Raw genomic sequence first — 22642 nt, forward strand, 5'->3', positions numbered from 1 at the left:
ATCCCATACTGCATCATCACCAAGAAGAATCACATATTATTGGATCATCCTTGGACAGTCCTATCTCAGAAGACTCAAAGGATGTTGAAGATTTGGTCAGCTGCCATTAAGCACACATGCAGTAATAGGGCAGTTTTTAAACAAGAAAGCCGCTTTCAAAACCCTGTGCTGGTACCACTTCAAGAGAAAGGAGACCCCCTACACAGACAGGCTTAATTTACCATTCTTCTAGTTTTAAAATAGCTACTGTACTTAAGCCATGTATACTGTTGTTGCTGTTGAAACTTTTTACCTCATTTATGATTACACAATTGCCTGAGGCCCACTTTCACTTACAGTGTGGGGGTTCTTGGTTGTGGAGATCCGTTACATTTAGTGTCGCCAGTGACACAGTCAGCAAGGGATTTGGCTCACTTTAGGTCCTCAGAAAGGAGTTAGAACCACCAAAACCTAATCGTTCTGCTTTAAGTGAGCAAAGGTGCTTAACTATGAGAACAGTCAGAGGAGGCCTTCTTTCCAACTTCCAAGTTTGTATCTGGTTGTTTCAGAGAAAAGTTTGCATACCTGTGTAGTTTAAAGGGTACTAATGGCCTCATACAGAAGCATTAGGTATCTCTACCTTTTACTAGCATTTGACACCTAGTTGGGACATCTCTTGTATAAAAAATAAACAAGATGATTGCATCCTCTCATGAAGGCTGCTTCTGGCTGGCCCATTACTAATGATGAGAGTTGGGTTTGGCTATAAAAGTATTAACAGATACTGAAGAAAACTCAGCTTTAGTACAATTGTTTTTAAAAAGGGAAAAACCTGGATAAGAGTAGTCTTTCACACTCCAACCATTCAGAAGTTACGGGCCTGATTAAAATAAAAGGTGGCCCATTCAGCTTCTAAGAAGGGTAATAATGTTGCCTTCCCAGGATACCAGGCAGCTACTGCTTAGATGATTTGTTACACTAAAGGTAACATAGAACCACTGATGGTATTTGGGAGACAGGTGGTCAAGTGGAGGTGTGGTATAGCAGCCTCTCCTGCTCAGGGGTTTGTTTTTAAATTGGCTTGTGGAATGGAAGAAGGAAACAAATCAACAAGTCATTCCTGTATTAGAAGCATTTTAGCCAAGACAAGACTGACTGACTGATGATAAGGCTTTGATGAGTATGATCCCTATAGAAGAAGGAAAAAAAAACCCTTGTATAAATTATTTTATTTATTATTGTAATTAGATTTTCACAATCAGAGTTTTGTCTTTTTACCATCTAATGTGCTTTCTTTTGTTAATGTGAAATTAAATTGTAGTTACAAGCAATGGTTGGTTGCATAGGGAACAAAATAATTGTATATTCAGTTTAACAGAAATAAAAGAATATTTGTCTTAGAGCTCTAAGATGTTGTTTGTTATATAACCCCCTCCCAGTGCTATAGTAGATTGTAAAAAAAAAATGTAAGATTTCAAAAGTGGAAATAACTTGTGCCATTCTGAACCCATATATGTGGAATGTTCATAAGTGCAACATCAGCTCTTTAAAAAGGAAAAGCATAATGTCACGTCTTAGCTCCCAAACAAGAGGGAATTTAGATTTGGAGTTAACATGAAAATCATGTATTGAATTCCTGCACAATCTTGCTTCATCTTCAGTTTATTTTACCCAGAATTCGGGTTCAGAGTACTAATTTTTAGCTGAGAACAGTCTTGGTTTATTCATTGGCAGCATCACTTTCCCACATCGTGGAAGTACAGGTTGGCGCATATACATAACATGATGATAGAAAACAAGATATAGTAAATTAGATTTCTAAATTTCGGTTCCAAATCTCCTTGTCGATACCAGTAGATCTAAAGAAAAGGAATTGGGAAAGGAGGAAGAAATCAAATTAGGTGAAGAACCAGCGTTTAAATATTTTTAGTACTACAATTCAAAATGCAATTAATTCTCCTTCCCCACTTTGACCCACATAGGTCAGGAAAAGTACCTCATTTTGTTCTGATCTTACAGGATAGGATTTTTGACTTTGTACTGTCTTATTCTCTCTACCTTACAGTCACAGAAGTGTTTAAACTTTATGCTTCTATAGCCAATGTCCTCCTCCAACTCAGATGTAAGTATAAAGACTTAATTAATATGCATTTAAGATAATACCTCACCTACTCACATGTATACCCATTTTCCAGAGTTTAAAGCTAAAATAAAGTATATTATTTCTCAGAGCTCACTAAGGGAGTACTCTAGAAAATGGCAGTTCTTATTTCCTAGAAACATTCCAAATACCGTAATTGGTTAAAGCATCATTCCAGTTTGGGAGGCCCTGGGTGAAAGCAAAACTCAATTCTTAGAAAATGGGCCCCATTTTTTTAAATCATTTGATTAGGCTGGGACCTTTTAAAAAAAAGTGTCCATTGGGCATGCATTTATACTACAATACTTATTATTGATGACTCCATTTTTTCCAGCTACATGTCACGTTTCAAGAGGTTTTAAAGTTGGAAAGGGTATAATGTCTTCCTAATAACTATGCCTTATTTATCCCTCCCAAGTTCTAAAAGCCAAGTGTGATGACTGCTTCAGTTGATGACACCTGGTTTTGGTTTTTTTTTATCCAAACAATGATCTTTGTATCTCAGTATTTCTAACCCTGTGTAAGCAGAAGTGGCAAGTGACAGAATCATTTGATATTAACTTTTTTAAAGAAATACTGCTGGGAGGTATGTATATATCTGATTGGGAAGGGCTTTTATGGTTAAATCTGCCAATAAGGGTATCGTTGGCAGGTAAAACTAGCCAGAAACTTTAAGAATTAGCAATTTCCATTTTGGGAGATCTGTTCACTGCTCTTGTAGAAAATAATGGTATTTGAAATGTCAGACTGGGAAGAGGAAGAGCAAAAGGCCCTTTATCACAAAGACAAAGCTCACACTACCCATAATGCACCATCTTTCCTTAAAAGGGCATAATAACCCATTCATTTGGATTTCACTCAATTTAGAGTACAGGCTTGGTAAAAAGGATTATATTCTAATTTACTGGCTATATAATCAACTCTGTACACTGGGATCCACTTGGGATGTTATTGCCTTAAACTCATATGCAATAGTATTATAGCACTAAAGCAGTGATTCAATTCACATACTGTGGAAACTCACTCTGTGCCCCTCCCAAGGTAGATTTTTTTTTTAAACTAATACTGATTTTGAGAATTGTGATACATGTTGTTTATGGAAATGGAATATTAATGGAAATACCTGATGTATTATCTCCATTTACCAAACCAGAATTAGGAAACCACTGCCCTATATCCTAACAGCATCAAGCCCACTAAAACTGAATAAGACTTGTCAGAGAAGCTTCATTTAAAATTCCAAATCATACTTACAAGTATGCAGGCAGTAATGCAACTCAGGGAGATGCAAACAGCAAAAAATATATTCAGTGGTTTTGGAGGTAGTTGAGGGAACACAAAAGCACTGATCAGAGTTACCTATATGGGAAAAAAAATAATACTTTGAAGTAACTCCCAAAGATTTGGTTACATTAGAATTCAGGGAATAAAAATGATGAAAGCCATAACTGTTCCAATCCTTAGCCTCTTTAACTAACAGACTGGGAGCTACGTGTTAAGGGCTTATAGCAATTTTGAAAAAAAAAAACCCCACATATATCCTCTCCCCTCCCCCTGCTTTAGTGGGACTGGATCCAAAGAAGCTTGAAATTAACTTCTATTTATTCTGAATACTTCTGTCAAGGAAAATAAACAGAGTCAAGGGCTTCCTATTTGTCACTTTGGTATATATTTGCTAACCACTTCTGGGGTGTCCTGAAAAAGAATCAGCCCTCAACCCTAGTATAATGTATCTTCTACACTTCAACCCCATGCAAACCCCATTCCCAGCTCCACTCCCACCCTCAAAAAAGCCAAGTGAGGAAGCAAGCTGAATTCATTTTAATTTCACCATTAATGCCTATTTAGGTTCAACTTTGCCCGTGTAAGGAGAACAAAGAGCCCATTTGCCAAAGAAATGTGATGGACCCTTGCCATTCCACACTCAACAGGAAAGTCAGACATAAACTGACCAGAGATGATCCCAATAAATAAAGGCTTAAAGGGCCTAAAGCTAAAGACAAGTGTCAACCACAGCTTTTAATTTCCTGTGGCTGGGCTGAAGTGATGCTTCCCTAACTCTAGAACATGGGGTAACTTTTTTTCCGTCTTTAGGGTTTAAGAAATCCCCTCAGTGTTTATAAAGGGTATGTCCTATCCTAGCCCACCCTCCCCCACATAGTCTATAATCAGAGGTTCCCAAAGCGGGTGATACCACCCCTTGGGGGGTGCTGCTGGAACGATTGGGGGGGGCACTGAATAAAAATAAAGAGGCAGTGGAAGCATAAGGAAAGAAGAAAAGAAGAAAATTTTGAAAAACTTTGTACATGTTTCATCTGTTGAGTAACAGTTAAAGTCGTAGTGATTACATTAGTTTCCAAATAAATACATAAAATGCAAATTATAACTGATCTGGGGTTAAGTCCTCCAACTGGTCTTAACAAGCAAGTGTTGAACAGGCAAGTATATTGTGCATTTTTGGGAAGTCCTGCATGCATGGGCAGGAATATATGCATATAATGACTTGTTTACAATACAATACTATATGGTTACATGATGGCAATATTGTGTCATCAAAATTTCAATGTAGGGGAAAAAACCCACACATTTACAATGAATTATTAAACTTAAGATACATGTCATTTTTTCAAAAAAATTTTTGAAAGTATGCAATTTTTTTTAAAAAACCATTAAAGAAAGTAGATTTCCTGAAGGGGGGGGAACGATGAGTAAATTTTTTTTTAAAGGGGTAGTAGGTCAGATAAGTTTGGGAACCTCTGGTGTACATGTTTGCCAACATAAAGACACCTCCAAAATCTGTAACCTGGGGTATGGAGAAAGAAGGAAAAAACCCCTTTTGTAAATTAACTAGAGAGACATGAAAAGCAGACCCCTTTCCCCACAACCCTACCCTCACTGTCCAAGGACAGATGATTCCTTTTGTGGGATGCCTCAGGTCCTCGGCTTCTCCTTTGGGCTATTTCACTTTCGTTTTGTGGTCTCCAGGACAAGAAAATGGAAATCAGAAGTACCCCAGCTTAGCTACTCCCAGCTAAATAAGGAAGAGGCTGGGTAAAAAGGATTGGCTCGGCTAGCTATGATCCAGATCCCTGTAGCAGGATCCCTCTTTAATGAGGAAGTAGATTCACTCAGCATTCTGGCAAGTCCAGAACTATGAGTGGGACACTAAGGTCTACATCATAATTTAAAAAACAAAAACCCCACACTTACCAGAAGCAGCAAGGATGTCAAGCTGCCAACAACTAAGTTAATGACACGATCCTGGAAAAGAGAGGAAGGAGTTGTTTGAGACACCTTAATTTTATCCAGGCTGGTCCCAGAGGAACAGCTTAAAACGTGCATGTGGGAGACATCTGGTAGGATAACAGAGCTTTGAGAAGATGGCAGAAGGCAAGTAAGCCAGTGCTTGGTGAGGGAAACTTGGAGGTGGTAGAGGCGGGGGAAGAACAGAGTAAAGGGTTCAGTCAGGTTATAGGGGACTCTGAAAGCCAGATTTAGGAGACGGAGACACACACACACACACACACACACACACACACACACACACACACAGAGACAGCCAGCTTACGGCCTGAAGGCATGCCAAAGGATCTCAAGTGGCTGATATTTTCCTCTACATTTTTCCTGGGGCCTCCCGAAATCCTTTGGCAGGCCACAAGTTGTACAGGCCTGGTTGAAATTCTCCTTCCCTACCTATCTCTTTCCCTGAAAATTTAGAGTTCATAAGATGACCAGACTCAAAGGGAAATGCCCTATCCAGGCACAAGTTTCAGACGTGTAAGCTAACGCCTAGCTTACTAACTCCCATTCTTTGACCAAATATTTGATAGTGGAACATTTTTTTGACATGGACAAGATCTTAAGAGATCTTTTAATCCAGATGGTTCATTTCACAGATGAAGAAGCTGACCCAGAGAAACAATCTAAATTGCTTAAGGTCTTACAGTTTGGTGGCACAGTAGATAGAGTGCTGGGCCTAGAGTCAGGAAGACCTGAGTTCAAATTCTTCAGATAGGTAATAGTTGTGTGACTCTGGGCAAATCACTTCACTCTCACCTTCAATTTTCTCTGTAAACTCAGTAGACTATGCTTCCCAGGGGTGTTGTGAAAAGAAGGCAAATATTGTAAAGCATTTTGTAGATCATAAAGTGATATACAGACTGATAAGAACTCAAGCAGGAACATCCCATCCCATCTTATGTCTAGTGCTTTGAGCTGGGCACTTGCCTGCTCCCAAGAACAGAGAGAAGGAACCTAGGATCATAGAAGGTGGTCAGGAGAAGCAAGGACAAATCATCTAACAGTAGATTTTTCCTAATAAGATTTTAAATACTTATTGAACAAAACGTTTATGTTCTTTTTTAAAAGTCATCATCATCAGAGCTTTAAGAGCTAGAAAGAACCCATGGATATAATGCTTGTCTTGGCATATGGAAGACTTGGTTTCCGATCCCTTCTCTGCTACTTATCCCTGGTCAAATCACTTAACCTCTGAGCTTCTGTGTCCTCATCTGTAAAATGGGAATAATAATAGAACTTAACAGAGTTGTGAGGATCAAATGATATATACACACACACATACACATATGTACATATGTGTATATATACATATGTGTGTGTGTGTGTATATATATACATACATATATATATATATATATATATATATATATATATATATATATATATATATATGAATTTCAACTATTATTTCACAGATAAAAAAAAATAGATCCAGAGAAGCTAAATATTTGCCCCAGGTCACAGGGAGTAAGCGAAAGCAAGAATTAAGCCCTAGGTGTTAGACATCATATCCTTTCTGCTATAACAGAGCAGCACTTAGATTGTTTTGTTTTGTTTTTAAATTAAAACCACCTTAAGTTAAAATACTATTTATTTCCACATGGACTTTCATTGTTAGGTTCCTCCCTTCCTCTTCTTCTGGAACCCCACCCCCACCAGCTGCCCTGAAAAGGGGGAAGGGTGTTCTTTTTTCAATAAATCATAGATTTAGAGTCAGAGGGGACTGTAGGAATCATTTAGTCCAAATTCCTCATTTTACAGATGAGGAAACTGAGGCCAGGAGATGTCAATTAGGATCGCACAAGTAGAAAATGGCAAAGTGAAAGGATCTGGATTTTAATCCTAACTCCAAATCCAATGCACCTTCCATATTAAATCCTGCTAATAATTTTCTCCAAAACCATAGCCTAATCCTTCAAGAAACTATTCTTTCCTTCCCCTTTTCCCTGTCCCATCAATCTACCCAAAGTTAAGCCCCTCTTCTCCCATATAGCAAACCTTTACACAAAGGTAAGAATCACAGATTCAGAGGGAACTTAGAGGACATCTAGTCTGAATCCTCTCATTTTACATTTGAGTAAACTGAGGCCCTGAAAAGTAAAGTGACTTGAACCAGGCTTTCTCGCTCAGACTTTGCATTGTACCACATGGGGAAAGAGCCAGAGTCCTGGCCTACTTTACTACTTACTTACCATCCCTTCCAGAAGCCCTGTAACTCAGTTACGGGTCCCAAGGACCATGATAGTTGGTCAGAATCTGTTTGGAGGACATCAGAGTCTCCTATGTATACTCTGGGGCAGCCCATACAGAATTAAATATTCAATCCATAGGTTCCAGAGCCTAAACATATTAACAACAACATCACTACAACAACCTTTACTCTAATTTATATGCCAGAAGGTTGACAAAGTTACTTTGTTCCACTATTCTGGGAAGTCCATGAAACAAGTATTATTGCCCCCATTTTACAGGTAAGAAAAATTCCAAATCAAAGGTTAATCTACTTGACTGCTCCACACTCAGAGCTTCTTAATGCAAATGTGCTTTTTTCTGGGGGGGGGGGGGTGAGGCAGTTGGGGTTAAGTGACTTGCCCAGGGTCACACAGCTAGTAAGTGTTAAGTGTCTGAGGCCAGATTTGAACTCAAGTCCTCCTGAAAATATGCATTTTCCATTATACCAAGGAGCCCCAGGATTATGTAGGAGCCTTAAATTAGGAGGAACCAGGTACAGTGGGAAGACCCCTAGACTGGCATCAGTCTGGTGCTAGTTAGATGAGACCTTACTCCCTTCATCTTTCCAATGAGGGAGTCTGACTCTTCCAGCTCCAAAATTCTGAGTCTGTCATCTAATCTCTCCCTGTCTGCAGGCAGGGTTATATAGCCATTTCAGAGAGCTTTCCTTTCACGAGTCCTAAGCAGGAGGTCCTCCAAGCTTGCTGAGTTCCAGCTTCTGGCTCCAGAATGTGGTTTGAAAGAATGCCACAAGCTTAATTGTACAGGTCCAGCAGAGCATCCCAAAGGACCCGGAAACAACATCCAGGAATGGAATTCTAGACAGCTGCCTGTCCTTGGGTTCCCTGAAATCATCTTGCCTCCAGAACACAGAACTAACTCATGACACTGGCACTTAGAACTGCATGGGGGATGGGAAAAGGAAGGAGAGCTATGCCAAGGGCAAGATGTAATAACCCATTTTCCAAAATTTCTTTCTTTTGTGTATGATCTCATTTAATCAACACAGTATTCCATGCCAGGTCTGTGTTGGGCAGGAGATCAAGTGAGACATTCAGCAACAACGAAAGATAAGACCCAGAGCCCTGGAATTCCCTGGCTTCTGTGCTAGTCTAAAGAAACAACAGAAATGCGCTTTCCTTTGGAGTGGTAGGGGAGCATGGGTGTGCAACATTGCTTCCCATGCCACATATGGATTGTTTTTTCTTAATTTTTTTTCTTCTTTGTTAGGGAGGGAAGAATGGGTATATATGCAAATGACCAAAATTAAAACAAAAAGGCATCAAAACCTTTTTTTTTTAAGGAAGAGAAAAAAACAACAGAAGGATCAGAGAAAAATCTCTAAGACTACAGCCATTGACCCAAGGCTGGATCCCTTGTCCTCATTCTTCTCAGAACTTCTAAAATGTATGATTTCATTAACAAATGAAAAGGGCTGGCTTCAGGGCCAGAGGATCTGGATTTGAATCTAGGCCATGCCACTCACTACCTGTGTAATCTTGGGCAAGTCACTTAAACTCTCTGGGTCTCAGTTTCCTTATCTATAAAATGGGAGTGTTGGACCAGATGGCCTCCAAGATTCCTTCTAGTTATGTAGAATCATCTGAACAGGCAATATAATTTTCATGGGGCTATTTAATATTTGAAGAAAGGAGGGTTTTAGGGGCAGGGATAGTGAACCTGCAGCCTCAAGGCTACATGTGGCCTTGAGTCCAAGTTTTACAGAACAAATCCTTTTATTAAGGGGATTTGTTCTTCGGATTCAGTCAAAGGGCCACACTTGAGGACCTAGAGGGCCACATGTGACTTCAAGGCCGAAGGTTTCCCAATCCCTGGTTTAGGAAAAGGGCTGAGGATATAATCTCCAATATTACCCTGCAAGACTGTCTAGAGAATGGTTGTATCTGGTAGGATTTTCAAGTTTTCCTTTCACAATTAGATTTTAGATTTTTTTTCCCCCTGCAGTCAAATAATCCAGAAGCTGAAACTCTAGGAATCTCAGCTTGCCAGAGGAACCAGAGCCTATCAAAGCCCTGCCCTGCACACTGCTGTATTATGTAGATAGATCCTGGTAGCACCCAGGCCAGCTCAGCCCTGCAATCTGACAAGTGGCTGCTCCAGTCAGCTTCTGGCCAGATGACACTGGATTTTTAGGTTCCACTACTCTTAAAGCAATACCAGCAGTACTGGGGAGGGAGGGACCTGGTGGCTTAGAGCTCAGCTAGTCTGTGCACAACTAGGGGCAGCTACAAAATCTCTGATGCTAGTTTCATGAGTGACTGCAACAATCCCAGATGAGGAAACCCTCCCTACAATGCTAAACTCAGCAATCCCAGGGAGGAGCCACAAAATCAGTAGAAAGCTTCCTGTGCAGCCCAGTTCAGAGTCCATCGGCTAAAGAAATCCCCTGCCACAAAGGGAAAGGTGCTAAGGTTGGGAGGGAGAATGAGAAACCAAAAAACATGCACTCCCATTCCTGGCTTTATCTTCTCCATGCCTCTTATCAGAAATGAGAATTGATTAGAATGAAGAAAAAGGAAAGGCTCCTTCAAGTGTTCTAAAGTGATAAGGAAAAGCAGAAGGATAACCAGTTGTGCAGAGAGAAAATGCTGCAGTCCTCTTTTCCCATTTAATATTTTGAAAAAGCAGGTACTTCAACTCTCCAGGAAACAAAAGTCCATTCCTACCTACCTCCCTTCCCTCTGAGTCTCTGCAGAAAGACCAGTTATAAATGGGCATCATAATAAATAACTTTGGAAACTTGATCTATGCTTTTTGGCACTATAAAAAAGGGAAGGGGTGGAGGAACTTTTTTTTTTCTTGCCTGGACCCATGATTTCCCAAGTATCCATAAGGGTGAGGAACTTCCTCTTCCAATGAAGACTGGCCCCCTTTTGGCCAATTTATAGTCTTAACAGTGTTGCCTGGAGTACTGGGAGATCAAGTGACATGCAGCGTCACATAGCTAATATTTTCAGAAGCAGGACTTGAACCCAGCTCCTTATATCTATGCTATGCTGTCTCTGAAAAACAAGTTACATAGACTAAATCTCTATCTTTTAGAAGCTAATAATTTAAATGCAAAGTTTTCCATGTTTCCTGAGACCTAGGTGTCTCCAGCAATGAGTTAAGCCACTGGTGGGGGGGGCGGAGGGTAGTATAACTAAGGGTCAGAGCCCTCATATGGTCAATTCAGCCTCTGCCAAGCCTTGAGGAACCTGTTCTCTCAGTAACAAAACTCAAGGTTATTCTCCCAGGGCAGCAGTTGACTCCCCCGCTCCTTGAGGGCAGGGTCTGTCTTTTGCCTCTTTATGTATCCCCAGTGTTTAGCACAGTGCCTGGCATATTGTAGGCACTTAATAAACGCTTACTGAATTGAACTGAATGTCATACCAAACTGAGGGAAGTATTTAAAGCACCTCTTTCTTACGGTAAAAGACCTGTGATATCATAGAGGTAGTGTGGATTAGTGGATAGAGAAAGGGCCTTGGAGACAGGACCAGATTCATATGTGTCTCCCTGCTGACATACTGGCTGCATGACCCTGGCCCACACACTTAATTTGCAGGCAGCCAGGTAGCCCAGCAGATAATGCTGGACTTGGAGTCAGCAACACCTAAGTTTGAATCTTGCTTCAGACACGCATTAGCTCTGTGAACTTGGGCAAATCACTTTACCTTTCTCAGCTTCAGTTTCTTCATCCACAAAATGGGGATAATAATAACATCTACCTCCACAGTATTGTTTTGAGGGTCAACTAATGTATTCAAAGCATTTTGAAAACTTTAAAATGCTGTATAAATATTAGCTTTTATCACTTACCCTTTCAGTTCCCTTAGGCAACTCTCTAACCTGCTTTGGTAGAGAGTGTTTCATCACTGGGGGTTCCCTATGCCTATGAAATCATAGGTCCTTTTCCTGCCTCCACTCCCTACAGAAAAAAACTGTGATTTCATCCCTGAGCAGCCCCCTCTCTCGATGAAGATTGCAACCTTCCATACCTTAGTATGCCTTTTTTTTTTCTGCCATCACATTTTACAAAAAAGTCATCTGGTTTCTGCTAAGCTCCCGATAACTGCCAGTCCAAGCTTAGCTAAGGCTGATCCTCAGATGACAGACACATGCTTAGCCCAAGGTTGGCCTGAAGCCATTCTAGCTCATACCCAGAGTCTCCTGAGCTTATATTCCATTGGCATAACGATTGAGAACCAACAGTCAACTCTGTGGCTAGAAAGGCAATTTAAGTGCACTTAATTATTTCCTATCTTGTTATCTGGGTTTTTTTTAAAAGACTGTTATGCACCAACCCCTCATCCGCCTCCCCCCCCAAAAAAAAAAACTCTCATGAGATTTAGAATGCATGTACATTTTGGGAGGGGCAAGTGAAAAAGATGCATCTGCACAAATTATGCATCACCAAAAGATTTACATATAAAAATCTATGTGTATGAAGCTGCAGAATTTTTAGGAGTCTATAAATATGCTCTCTCCAGATAGAAATGTCATATTTGGTATAAAGACATCAACATGTACATACAGTCTGAAATTTCTCCTAGAATTACCTATCTGGGAGTCTGTTCAAGTAGCAGAGTTGCAAAGACAATACATTTCTTCTGCCTTCCCTTTCCTGTCTCCTTTCCAAGTACAAAGTCTCTTTGGAAAAATCAGAGTCCTGGAAAAACACCAGCACCTCCACCTAAGGGAGCCATAGGTGTAACACCTCACTGTCCCTGAAGTCAAGCAGTCAATAAACACTGAGTACCTACTGTGTGCCAGGCACCGTGCTAAGTGATGAAGATGCAAAAAGAAGCAAAAGACACTTCACTTGAGGGAGCCATAAGCCTCACTGTCCCCAAGGCAATAAGTCAATAAACATTTATAAAGTGCCTACTATGTGCTAGGCACTGTGCCAAGTGCTGAGGATACAAAAAGAAGCAAAAGACAGTTCCTGCCCACAAGGAGCTCACAATCTAATGTGAGCAAGACAACAAGCAAACAGATATGTACAAACAAGTTATATAAAGGATAAATAAGAAATAATTGAGGGAAGGCACTAGAATTAAGAGGGGTGGGGAAAGGCTTCCTGTAGAAAATGAGATTTTAGTTGGGATTTGAAGGAAACCAGGGCTGCATCCTCCAGTCTATGATGACAGCTACCACCTATAACAACAGGCCTCTCTACCTTTGTCACATCTGTCCCTGAGCCCACATCATTCAGCTAGCCAACAGCCCTGGAACAGCTCCCATTTAGGAAGAAGAGGAAGGAAACTGGACAATTGTTAGACATGGTAGTGGGAAGGGACCTTAGCAGCCTTCCATCCCAGCCAACACATGAAAAGAATCCTTGCTCTAACACAAACAAGTGGGGACCATCCATCGTCTTCTTGAAGACGTCCAAGGAGAGGAGCCTGCCTCCTCTCAAGGTGAGTCATTTATTTTACTTTTGGACAGCCCTAATTTTTAGGAAGTTATTCCTGATACAAACCCTAAATTCTCCTCTGTGCAACTTTTCCCCTTTGTTTCTGGTTCTGCCTATGGAGCCCAATAGAGAGCATGAGCCTTCCTCCATATTAAATTGGCCATTTGAATATCTGAGAACAATTATTATGTTTCCCCAAAGTATTCTCCAGGATTAACATGCCCTCACCTCAGGATTCTCAAGTCTATGAAGAGGACCCAGGAATCCTTGCTTCAGCTGAGCTTATACACCTCCCAAATTAAACCCAATATTCCCAGGGCAGGTTCATACCAAAGAGCGTAGGATGGAGTGATGGAGTATTCTGATTTCAGCTTTTGACAGGATCACTAACCATTCCCATAGCATTTGATCAGCCTAGTGTTTGTTTTCACTGAAAACTGACCAATCCGGACCAATGCTTGATTGGCCCTTGATTGGGCTAAGGCTCAAGCTGCTACCTCCCTTGATGTAGCTTCCTGGTAGGAAAGGAAGGAATAGGTATTTATATAGCACCTAGTACGTGCCAGGCACTGCACTAAGCCCTTTTTTACAAATTATATCTCCTTTGGTGGCTTCTGGCCATACTAACTGGCTTTCTGGTCACCTAAGGGCATAAAAAAGCCCACTCCATCCCCATACCTTCCACAGCTAACCAGGCAGAGAAAAGACAGGGGAGCCCTTATATTCTTTCTATGCTATGGCTACATAAAACTCCTTTTGCTAACTGTTAGATTCTAACATTCTAACCTACACTAACATGATCTGCACAAATTTATCCTGTACATATTTGTTTGCATGTCATCTCTGTTAGATTAGAAGCTCCTTAAGAACAAGGACCATCTTTTGCCTCTTTTTGTAACCGCAGTGCCTGGCAGTGCCTGGCACATAGTAAGTTCTTTATAAATGTTCACTGAGTGATTGCCCATTACACAACTCTATGCTAAAGCCTGGATTTGGGGGAAAGGAAAGAGGTGGATGGGGAACCTAACTCCTAGATTAGAGCTAGCGTTACTGGAATGGAACATTTTTATTCAAGCAATCTAGAAGAAAAGCTGGAGAGCACACTTGGGACGTCTCATCTAGTCCCCTACTACATAAAAAAATGGAAATTAATATCAGAGTATCAAAAATAAACTACCATCTTCCCAAGAAGCCTTGCTGTTACATAATGCATTTCCCCAGAAGATTACCTGTGGCTTTTGTTAAAAAGGCAAATGGACCTTTATGATCCCCTTTTACTTTGTAACTGAGTCTGAGTTCAATCTACAACTTGGAATTCTGGTGACTTCATCAAATTCAGTTGTTTGGGGATGAAGGAAGCTCTCCTGGTATGCAGGAAGGCCATGGGCAGGGAAGGAAGAGAATAAGGATTTATACAGCACCTACTATGTGCCAGGCATTGTGCTCAACACTTTTACAAATATTTCATTTGATCCTCACAACAACCTTGGGAGGTAGGCATTATTGCATTCAAGTTTTATAGTTGAGCAAAGTGAGGCTACTTGATAGAGTTCATGAAGTGACTCATCCAGGGTCTCACAGGTAGTAAGTATCTGAGGGTGAACTTAAGCTCAAGTCTCTCCAATCCCAGCACTCTATCCATTTCACCACCAGATGCTGTGGGATACCACCTTGGTCAGTACACTGTTGTATCACCCTAATCCTGGGCATGCCCTGTGAAAAGCATGGCATGGATCCCCCAATCCAGTGGGAACAGGACTCAGGACAGATACACTTTGCCAGAGGAGGTGGTGGCCTAGCTCCAAACGCCAACCCCACAAAAGGGAGCGGGGAGGCTGAAGCCAGTGGGTACAGTAGTGGAAGAAAGCAGGCCTCGAGAGATGGGCAAACTAGAAGTCTGCTGCAAGAAAGCAAACCCTGGGGGGCAGCTAGGTGGCTCAGTGGATAGAGCACTGGCCCTGGAGGCAGGAGGACCTGAGTTCAAATCCAGCATCAGATACTTGACATTTACTAGTTGTGTGACCTCAGGCAAGTCACTTAACCCCATTGCCTACCCAAAAAAAATTAGAAAGAAAGAAAGAAAGCAAACCCATACGCCCTACACAAGTGCCCTGAGGAAAAGGTTCAGTCACCTCATAATAGTTATAGGTCTACTCTGGAGGCTCCATTGACAGCAATTAAACTAAACACAGTTTAGTCTTTAAAAATCATTAGAATACTTATTAAACAGGAGAACATTGTACACAATAACAGCAACATTGTGAGATGATCAACTTTGATAGCAATACAGTGATCTTAGACGATTCCAAAAGACTTATGATGGAAAATGCTATCCACATCCAGAGAAAGAACTTTGGAGTCTGAATACAGATTGAAACATACTAGTTTCTCTCTTTTTTTTCCTTTCTCATGGTTTTTCCCTTTTGTTCTGATTCTTCTTTCACAACATGACTAATGTGGAAATATGTTTAAAATGATTGTTCATGTATAGTCTATATCAGATTGCTTGCCTTCTTGGAGAGGGGGAGGGGATTGAGGGAGATAGAAAAAAATTTGGAACTCAAAATCTTATAAAAGTGAATGTTGAAAACTAATATTTTTTTAAAAGAATACTTTGTAAAGATCTGAACACCTAGTCCATATTGTTTAGATCCAGGTCTGGAAATGAATTCAAAAGCATTTATTAAGTGCTTACTATATACCAAGTACCATGCTATGCTCTGATGATAGAAACAGAAAATTAGGTACTAAAAATTTAAAGGGTGTGTCTATACAGCCACAAACATGAAGTTGCAGTTAGTTGAATTACAAGTCAAGTGGCAAGAGATGATAAACTTAATCAAGAAACAATTATGAATGCCTGCCACGTGTAAGGCACTGTACATGGTCTTTGCCCTCGAGTAGCTTACAAGGCTACTGGAGAGCAAATATATGTATATAAAAAGCTGCCAGAACAGCTGTGTATGGTAAGTTACAAGGACCATCTGAATGGGAGAGACATTAAATGCTAAATGATTTCGGGGAAGGAAAACCTCGTGATGGCCTGAGGTGAGGGAATAAGGCTGTCAGGAGCAGGACTTCAGCTGGTTCAGATTCAGCTGCCCAGTGACCGAGGAGAGGGCACTCTAGCGCCTTGAACAGACCAGTCTGGTTGGCTGGGTCCCATTAGGGAAAGCAGTTGAAATTAAAAGTGGGGGGAAAGAGGCTGGGGCCAAATTACATATACCAAGCTTGAGTTTGAACAGTCTCATGACCATTTCACTTCTGAAACATATAAAAGGAAGTTCAAAAGACCCAACCACCTATCTGGGATTTAGTAAATACCTTCTTAACGCTGTTGGGAAACCCAGGAAGTAGGAAAGTAACATGGTAACCCTACTCCAACCTGGTTTAGAATAATTGCAGTTAGATTTAATAGGACCATTAGGAAAAATAAGAGGCAAAGAGAAAGAGGAGAGTTAGGGAGTCAAAAAATAGAGAAGATCCTACTTGTGTCTCAACAACACAAAGGGACAGGGAAACAGCAAAGCAAAACATATACATATCATAGAATTTTAGAGCTGAAAAGAAATTTAGAGATCCTCTCATAAAATCTTCTCAACTTAATGATGAGGTAACTGAGGCCCAGAAATATTAAACAACTTTCCCAAGGCCATATGGGTAGTCAGTGTCAAAGGCACACTTGGAACCTGACTCCTAGCCACAGGAAATAACTGAACTAAAAGTGGGAAAATGGCTGTACCAGCCGGGGTCTGACTTCCATGAGGATGCCTCTTCTGTGCAGCACTAGGGATATTTCACATGAAAAGGCCCTGGGTGGAAGTCTAGCTTGAAGGGAAGCTGGGAAGACAAGGGCCTGCCAAGAACAATGTTCTGTCTCTATAAGCAGGCAGTGGAGAAAGGCCTGCCAATGGCAGAGCATCTTAAATACAGCTGTGTCATCAAGTAAAGCATGAGATTACCACACACACCCTACACACACACACACACCCCCTATGCATTAATTATAGCACTGTTATTTGTACACTATCATTTGCCAAGTGGCGCAAGTGAGAATTAATGAGAGAGAACTAGGCAATGGGCCATCCAAAAAAAAAAAATCTGTCACTCACCACAGTATCTAAGAAAAGGGGAGGGGAGAGGAGTTCAGGGTCCAATCCCAAAATGCCTTTTCCTCCTTTTGACAGAAAGGAATGACAACCTCCTTTCTTTGGGGAAGACTCTGGACAAGGGATTCCCAGGAAACTCCAAACAGTGGAAAACATGACCATCAAATACTGTCTCACTCACTGAATGCAGTCCTCTTCCCCCATACACTCTACATGGGAAATTCATTAACTTCTCCCCCCTGGAGGTCCCATCTTACCACTTTCCCCCTATTATTAGGTTCAACACAATCAACATCTAGTCAGAGTAACAAGTGAATTTAGTGTTATTCTGTAAGTCAAGATTCACAAGATCAGAAGAAGGGAGAAAAGAAGATATAGGACCGAGACAGTCACTTCCTAGAGACTAAAGGCATTTTTCCATCTTTCATTCTACAACCTGAAATACTTCTTAGTCTTTTTTGTCTTATTTTTCTGAAGAAGGAAAAAAAAGGCATTCTATGGAAGAGGTAGATTCATAAGTACAATAAGAGACATCTCAGAGGTCACACTAGGGGATAGAAAGGACAGTTAAGAATAGCTTGTAAAGCCTCAGATATTTTGGTTGAAATCTTACAAAGCTTCTGTAGTTGGCTAGAACAGAAATACATCTAAAAACAATAGGTGATACAATGAACAAGAATGCTAGACCTGTAAACAGGAAGACCTGAGTTCAAATCCAGTCAGGAATACTTACCAATTATATGACCCTAGGTAATTTAACATTTAACCTCTGTCTCAATTTCCCCACCTGTAAAATGGAGATAATAATAGCACCTACTTCCTAGAGTTGTTGTATCAAATGAAATATTTGTATAAAGTATTCACAAACCTTAAAGCACTATGTAAATGCTAGCTATTAAGACATGAGTACAAGTAAAGGAGCTTTATTTTAGCTAATGATTCTAATCAGGAACCAGGGAAGTTACAGATGTTTTCAGACTTAAGTTATCTAACATAAATATGTCCCATATAACATTAAAATACTAGCTTTACATAGCATTTTACATTTCAGCTTAGTCAACCAGAGATGTAGTACAAGTATTATGACCATTTTACATTTGGGGAAAATGAAGCTCAGATTGATTAAGGGGTAAGATAGGAGTCACACAGCTAGTAAATGGTAGACCCAAGACTCACTCAGATCCAGGGTTTTCCAACTCCAGTTCCATTGTTCTTTTTGATAGATTGTACTACTGGGCAGCTAGGTGGTTCAGTAGATAAGAGTGCTGAGCTTCCCTAGAGTCAGAAAGACTCATCTGTCTTGAGTTCAAATTTGGCCTCAGATACTTACTAGCTGTGTAACCCTTGGCAAATCCCTTAACCCCATTTCCCTCAGTTTCCTCATCTGCAAAATGAGCTAGAAAAGGAAATGGCAAACCACTCTAGTACCTTTGCTAAGAAAATCCCAAATGGGGTCATGAAGTGTCAGATATGACTGAAAACAAATGAATAACAACTACTACTTTCACTAATAAACTGGTGAGGAGGTCAAAAGTAAAAGGGCTCGTATGAAAAAAATATTGAGGGAAGAACTTTTCTTAGTAGCAAAAAACCGAAACAAAATGGATGTGGTGGTTAGTTTAATAAACAGGTGTATGAATGCAACGGATTGTTACAATGTAAGAAGTAACAAATAATAATTCAGGACAACTTGGGAGAAATAGTATAAATTGATACAGAACAGAAGAACAATTTACATGATGATCACAAAAATGGAAAGGAAAATATTTAAAGACTTCCCAACTGTAATCAGTTCAGAGACTTGTAATGGCTTCAGAAGACTGATAAAGAATGCCTCCCACCTCCTAGAAGTGGTGGATAAAAGGTTCACAATGAGACATACATTTTCAGATGGGGACTATGTGTTGATCTGTTGTCCTTGACTCTTATATCGAGGGGGGCAGGGGAGAGTAACAGGGAAGAGAGAAGGATCTAAGAGAAATGACACTGATACTTTCAAAATGGAGCATGGATAAAACATTTTTACAAATAAAAAGCAGGTGGCACCACACCCTCCATTCCCATTAAAAATAACAGCAGAGAGTTCATTCTAAATGTTAGGGATGAGGGGGGTTTGGGAACTTTGTAATCAATTAAACAAATTTTGGGTACCCCAAGGCAAAAAATAAAAACAATCTTCCAAAAGGATTTGTTTGATTGCAAACAGCTAAACAGGTAGCTCCAAGCTTTTTGTTGTTGTCGTTGTTACCAAAAAGAAAGAAAGAAAGAAATTACATGGGTGTCCATTTTGGAAATGGCTAAATAAGTTACGGTTTATATTCATAAAGAAAAGAAATATCATTACATTACAAAAACATCAAGAAGCAACAAATACGAGAACTTCGGAGAAACATAAGAAGTCATGTTACATATTTATGTGGATCAAAGGAAGCAGAACCAGGAAACAATATATGACATTACTGTAGTCATGAAATGAAAAAGAACACTAAAGTGAAGCAAAATGTTGTGTGAACTCATGGCCCTGCAGAACTGAGAGGTGTGGACAAAGGCTCGAAAATGGAGCCTGCATGTCAGATGGAGTCCTTGTGTTGTTTGGTTTTTCTTGCTTTTGTTACAAGGGAAGGCTCTGGGATGTAGGGGTAGTATATGGAAATTACTATGGTGAAGAGCAAAAGGCATCAGTAAACTTAATTTTTCTTAAAGAGCTTCCCAGGGGAGAAGGGGTCCCTTTGCAGCCCACCTCAGACACTACCTCCAATTCACCTATTATCTATTTTCCTTGTACCTAATTGTTTCCAATGTAATCCCTTCCACTAAAATAAGAGCTCTTTAAAAGCAAAGGGCAATTTTTGCCTTTCTTTCTATCCCCAGCACTGAGCATAATGCCTGGTGCATAAGAAGTGCTTAATAAATGTTTGTTGATCTGACTACCTCCCCACTTCATAGAAAGGTTGCTGGGGAAACACCTATACGGATGACCAAGAGAGTCCCCAAGCTTCTCTACCAATAATCTTCCTTTTGTGAGCCTTTAATCTAAACAGCAAAAGTTACCCAGAAAATGGGTTTGTGCTTGTGGGTTTTTCCTCTACACCCTACCTACACTTCCTTCTCTGAGTTCTCCCCTTAAAGGAGTCTATCCAAAACTCAGACAACCTGAAGAGTGACTATTGTGTATGATTTCTTGGCATTGGAGAGAAAGATTGAAAAAAGTGAGGTCTGGAGAACAGGACCACAGAGAGGTCAAGTCCTCTGGAGGCCTTCTCCATCCATCCCAACTTCACTCTCTCAGTGTTCAGTGATCCCTCCCTCCAGTGAACTCCAATGCATTTGTCTTTTTGTATTGTTATTTATCTCTTTTTGTTGCAGTTCTAGTAACCAAGATAAGCAAAAATCTGCAAGCCTATCTTCCCACCTCATCCCCCCCACCCCAGGAATTATTTCTGAGCACTAGCAAAGTGTTTTCTTAAGCCTACAGATAAGTTTAGAAAACTTTGAGGTGTCAGCTATTTGCCATTTTCTCAATTCAATCACACAGTTGATAAGGCAACTTGTGGCTTTTTACCTTAAGGCAGCAGCCTTAAACACACAACTTGGGGACCACATTCAGGCTGTAATACTCCGAGGTGTGGCCCCTCCAGATTTGAATGTCAATGGGAAATATTTAACAAAATGAATAAAAATAAAATAGAACATAGACACTGTTAATATGTGGTTTCCTAAGTCAACATGCAGCCAGCAGGGATCCTCCTATGAGCATTAGGGGCCCTGGTTTCTATTTGAGTTTGATACCAATGCTTTAAAGGATTTGCCTTCACCGTTTCCAAAGCGACTGAACCCCAAGTTTAGGGAAGACATCATGAACAGCATGGTAAGTCCTAACGGGATGGAAAGAACACTGGCTTGGAGTTAGAAGAGCCAAGTTCAGGTCTTGCCTCTGATATTTACCTATATGACCTTGCACAAAGAATTTTACTTCAGGTTCTCAGTTTATTTGTAAAACGAAGGAGTTGGATTAAATAGCTTCTAATGTCTCTTTCTTAGGCTCTAATTCCAAGGGCAAGAAACTTGGTGGCCCCCCAGCACTGAGGTGGAAGCAGAGAAAGGAGTGAGGGGCAGGAGAATAAAATACTGAGATGGATTTTATTTTATTTTTATTTTTTTTATTTTGGGGAGGAGGGATAGATTTTAAAACGCACAACCTGGCATAATGGACAGAGGGCTGGCTCTGCCTCAGACAGCATTTGGTAGTGAGTCCCTGGGCACGCTGAGTCTCTAGTGCCCCAGGCAACTCTTTCATGACTGTAAGTTATAGAAGAGTTGTAAATCCCAGTGGAAGAGAAGTTCCACACCAGAAGATGCCTGCATGGATAATTTCACAGGTTTATAGCTCCATACCCATCCTCCCTTCCCAGAAATGTAGGCCAAGTGCCAACAGAGAATGATCATTTTATTTTTGTTTTACCATTCTAGACAGAGAATTTTCTGTATAATTTCATCACCTAAAGATATATTTCCTGCCTTCCTTGAGAAGTGGAGAAACCCTATCCCATTTCACACCAATCTCTAGCCCTTGGGGTAAGAAAAGAGATCTCCAACAGGTCTCCTGCTTTCCTGGAAGAAGAGAAACATCATTTCTTCAGTTCCTCACCTAGTTCTGTCACCAGAGCTGCTTAAGGGCCTGAGAGAACTCCACCTATGGCCAAACCCCAAGGGATGTTGATAATCTACCTAGAACTCATTCTTCAATGATTAATTTCCACCTGCTGCTGAATGAAACTGGAAAATCATAAAACAACTACAAATTTACATTATGTAATCCCAAATGGGCTCTCTGTCATGGCAATACTTGTACACCTCCCTGAGTCACTCCCACTTACTCTTCCAAACCTTTTCATCCTTCCTTAAATTTCTCAAGGTTGGGCAGAGCCAAGATGGCAGAGTAAAAGCAGTGACTTGCTTGAGCTCTCCCCCAAACCCTTCCAAATACCTGTGAAAAATGGCTCTAAACAAATTCTAGAGCAGCAGAAACCACAAAAAGACAGAGTGAAACAAATTTCCAGCCCAAGACAACCTGCTGGTTGATTGGAAAGGTCTATTGCATGGGGCTGGGAGAAGAATGCAGGTCAGCATGGCCGAGCAGGCAAAAACCAGGCCTCAGTGAACCTGGAGCAGGCCTCAGTGAACCTGGAGCAGGCCTCAGAGGCCTGATGGGCAGCTGTGGAGGTTTCCAGACTTCTCAACCCACAAACGCCAAAGACAACTTAGAAAGTCAGTAGGAAAAGTCTGTGACCTGGGGGAAAGAGAAGCTCAGTCCCAGCACAGACCCAGGGCAGTGGCTGCTTCCTGAGCTCAGCCCACAGACTGAGGGGGGAATCCAGTGGCAGACCAGAGGGGGATTGCAGGGATCTCTTTGCTGGTGCTAAGGCAGGAATCTCTTGCTTTGCCCAGGGCTTAGATCTGGGT

At 40.8% G+C, this 22642-nt stretch overlaps 2 protein-coding genes across 8 annotated transcripts in view; one reads left to right on the forward strand and one right to left on the reverse strand.

The window, feature by feature from the left end:
• Positions 1–2215, forward strand: part of DMTF1 (cyclin D binding myb like transcription factor 1) — a 59539-nt gene extending 57324 nt beyond the window's left edge. For 6 of the 7 annotated variants that reach the window (XM_020999758.2, XM_020999761.2, XM_020999764.2 and 3 more), the window contains one exon: positions 1–1381. In XM_020999758.2, coding sequence (XP_020855417.1) covers positions 1–110 — 110 coding nt within the window. In that variant the 3' untranslated portion in view covers positions 111–1381. Of the gene's footprint in view, positions 1382–2044 lie in introns of those variants that run through there. The other variant, XM_078154643.1, reaches the window with a different exon arrangement.
• Positions 1192–22642, reverse strand: part of TMEM243 (transmembrane protein 243) — a 27781-nt gene continuing 6330 nt past the window's right edge. Inside the window, exons 2-4 of the mRNA XM_020999765.2 lie at positions 5330–5380; positions 3374–3478; positions 1192–1838 (exon numbers count right to left, since the gene is read on the reverse strand). Coding sequence (XP_020855424.1) covers positions 1716–1838; positions 3374–3478; positions 5330–5380 — 279 coding nt within the window. The 3' untranslated portion in view covers positions 1192–1715. The remainder of the gene's footprint in view (positions 1839–3373; positions 3479–5329; positions 5381–22642) is intronic.

The sequence above is a fragment of the Phascolarctos cinereus genome, unplaced genomic scaffold (genome assembly GCF_003287225.1).
Source record: "Phascolarctos cinereus isolate Bilbo 61053 unplaced genomic scaffold, phaCin_HiC Scaffold_1;HRSCAF=81, whole genome shotgun sequence".
Classification (NCBI taxonomy): Eukaryota; Metazoa; Chordata; class Mammalia; order Diprotodontia; family Phascolarctidae; genus Phascolarctos; species Phascolarctos cinereus.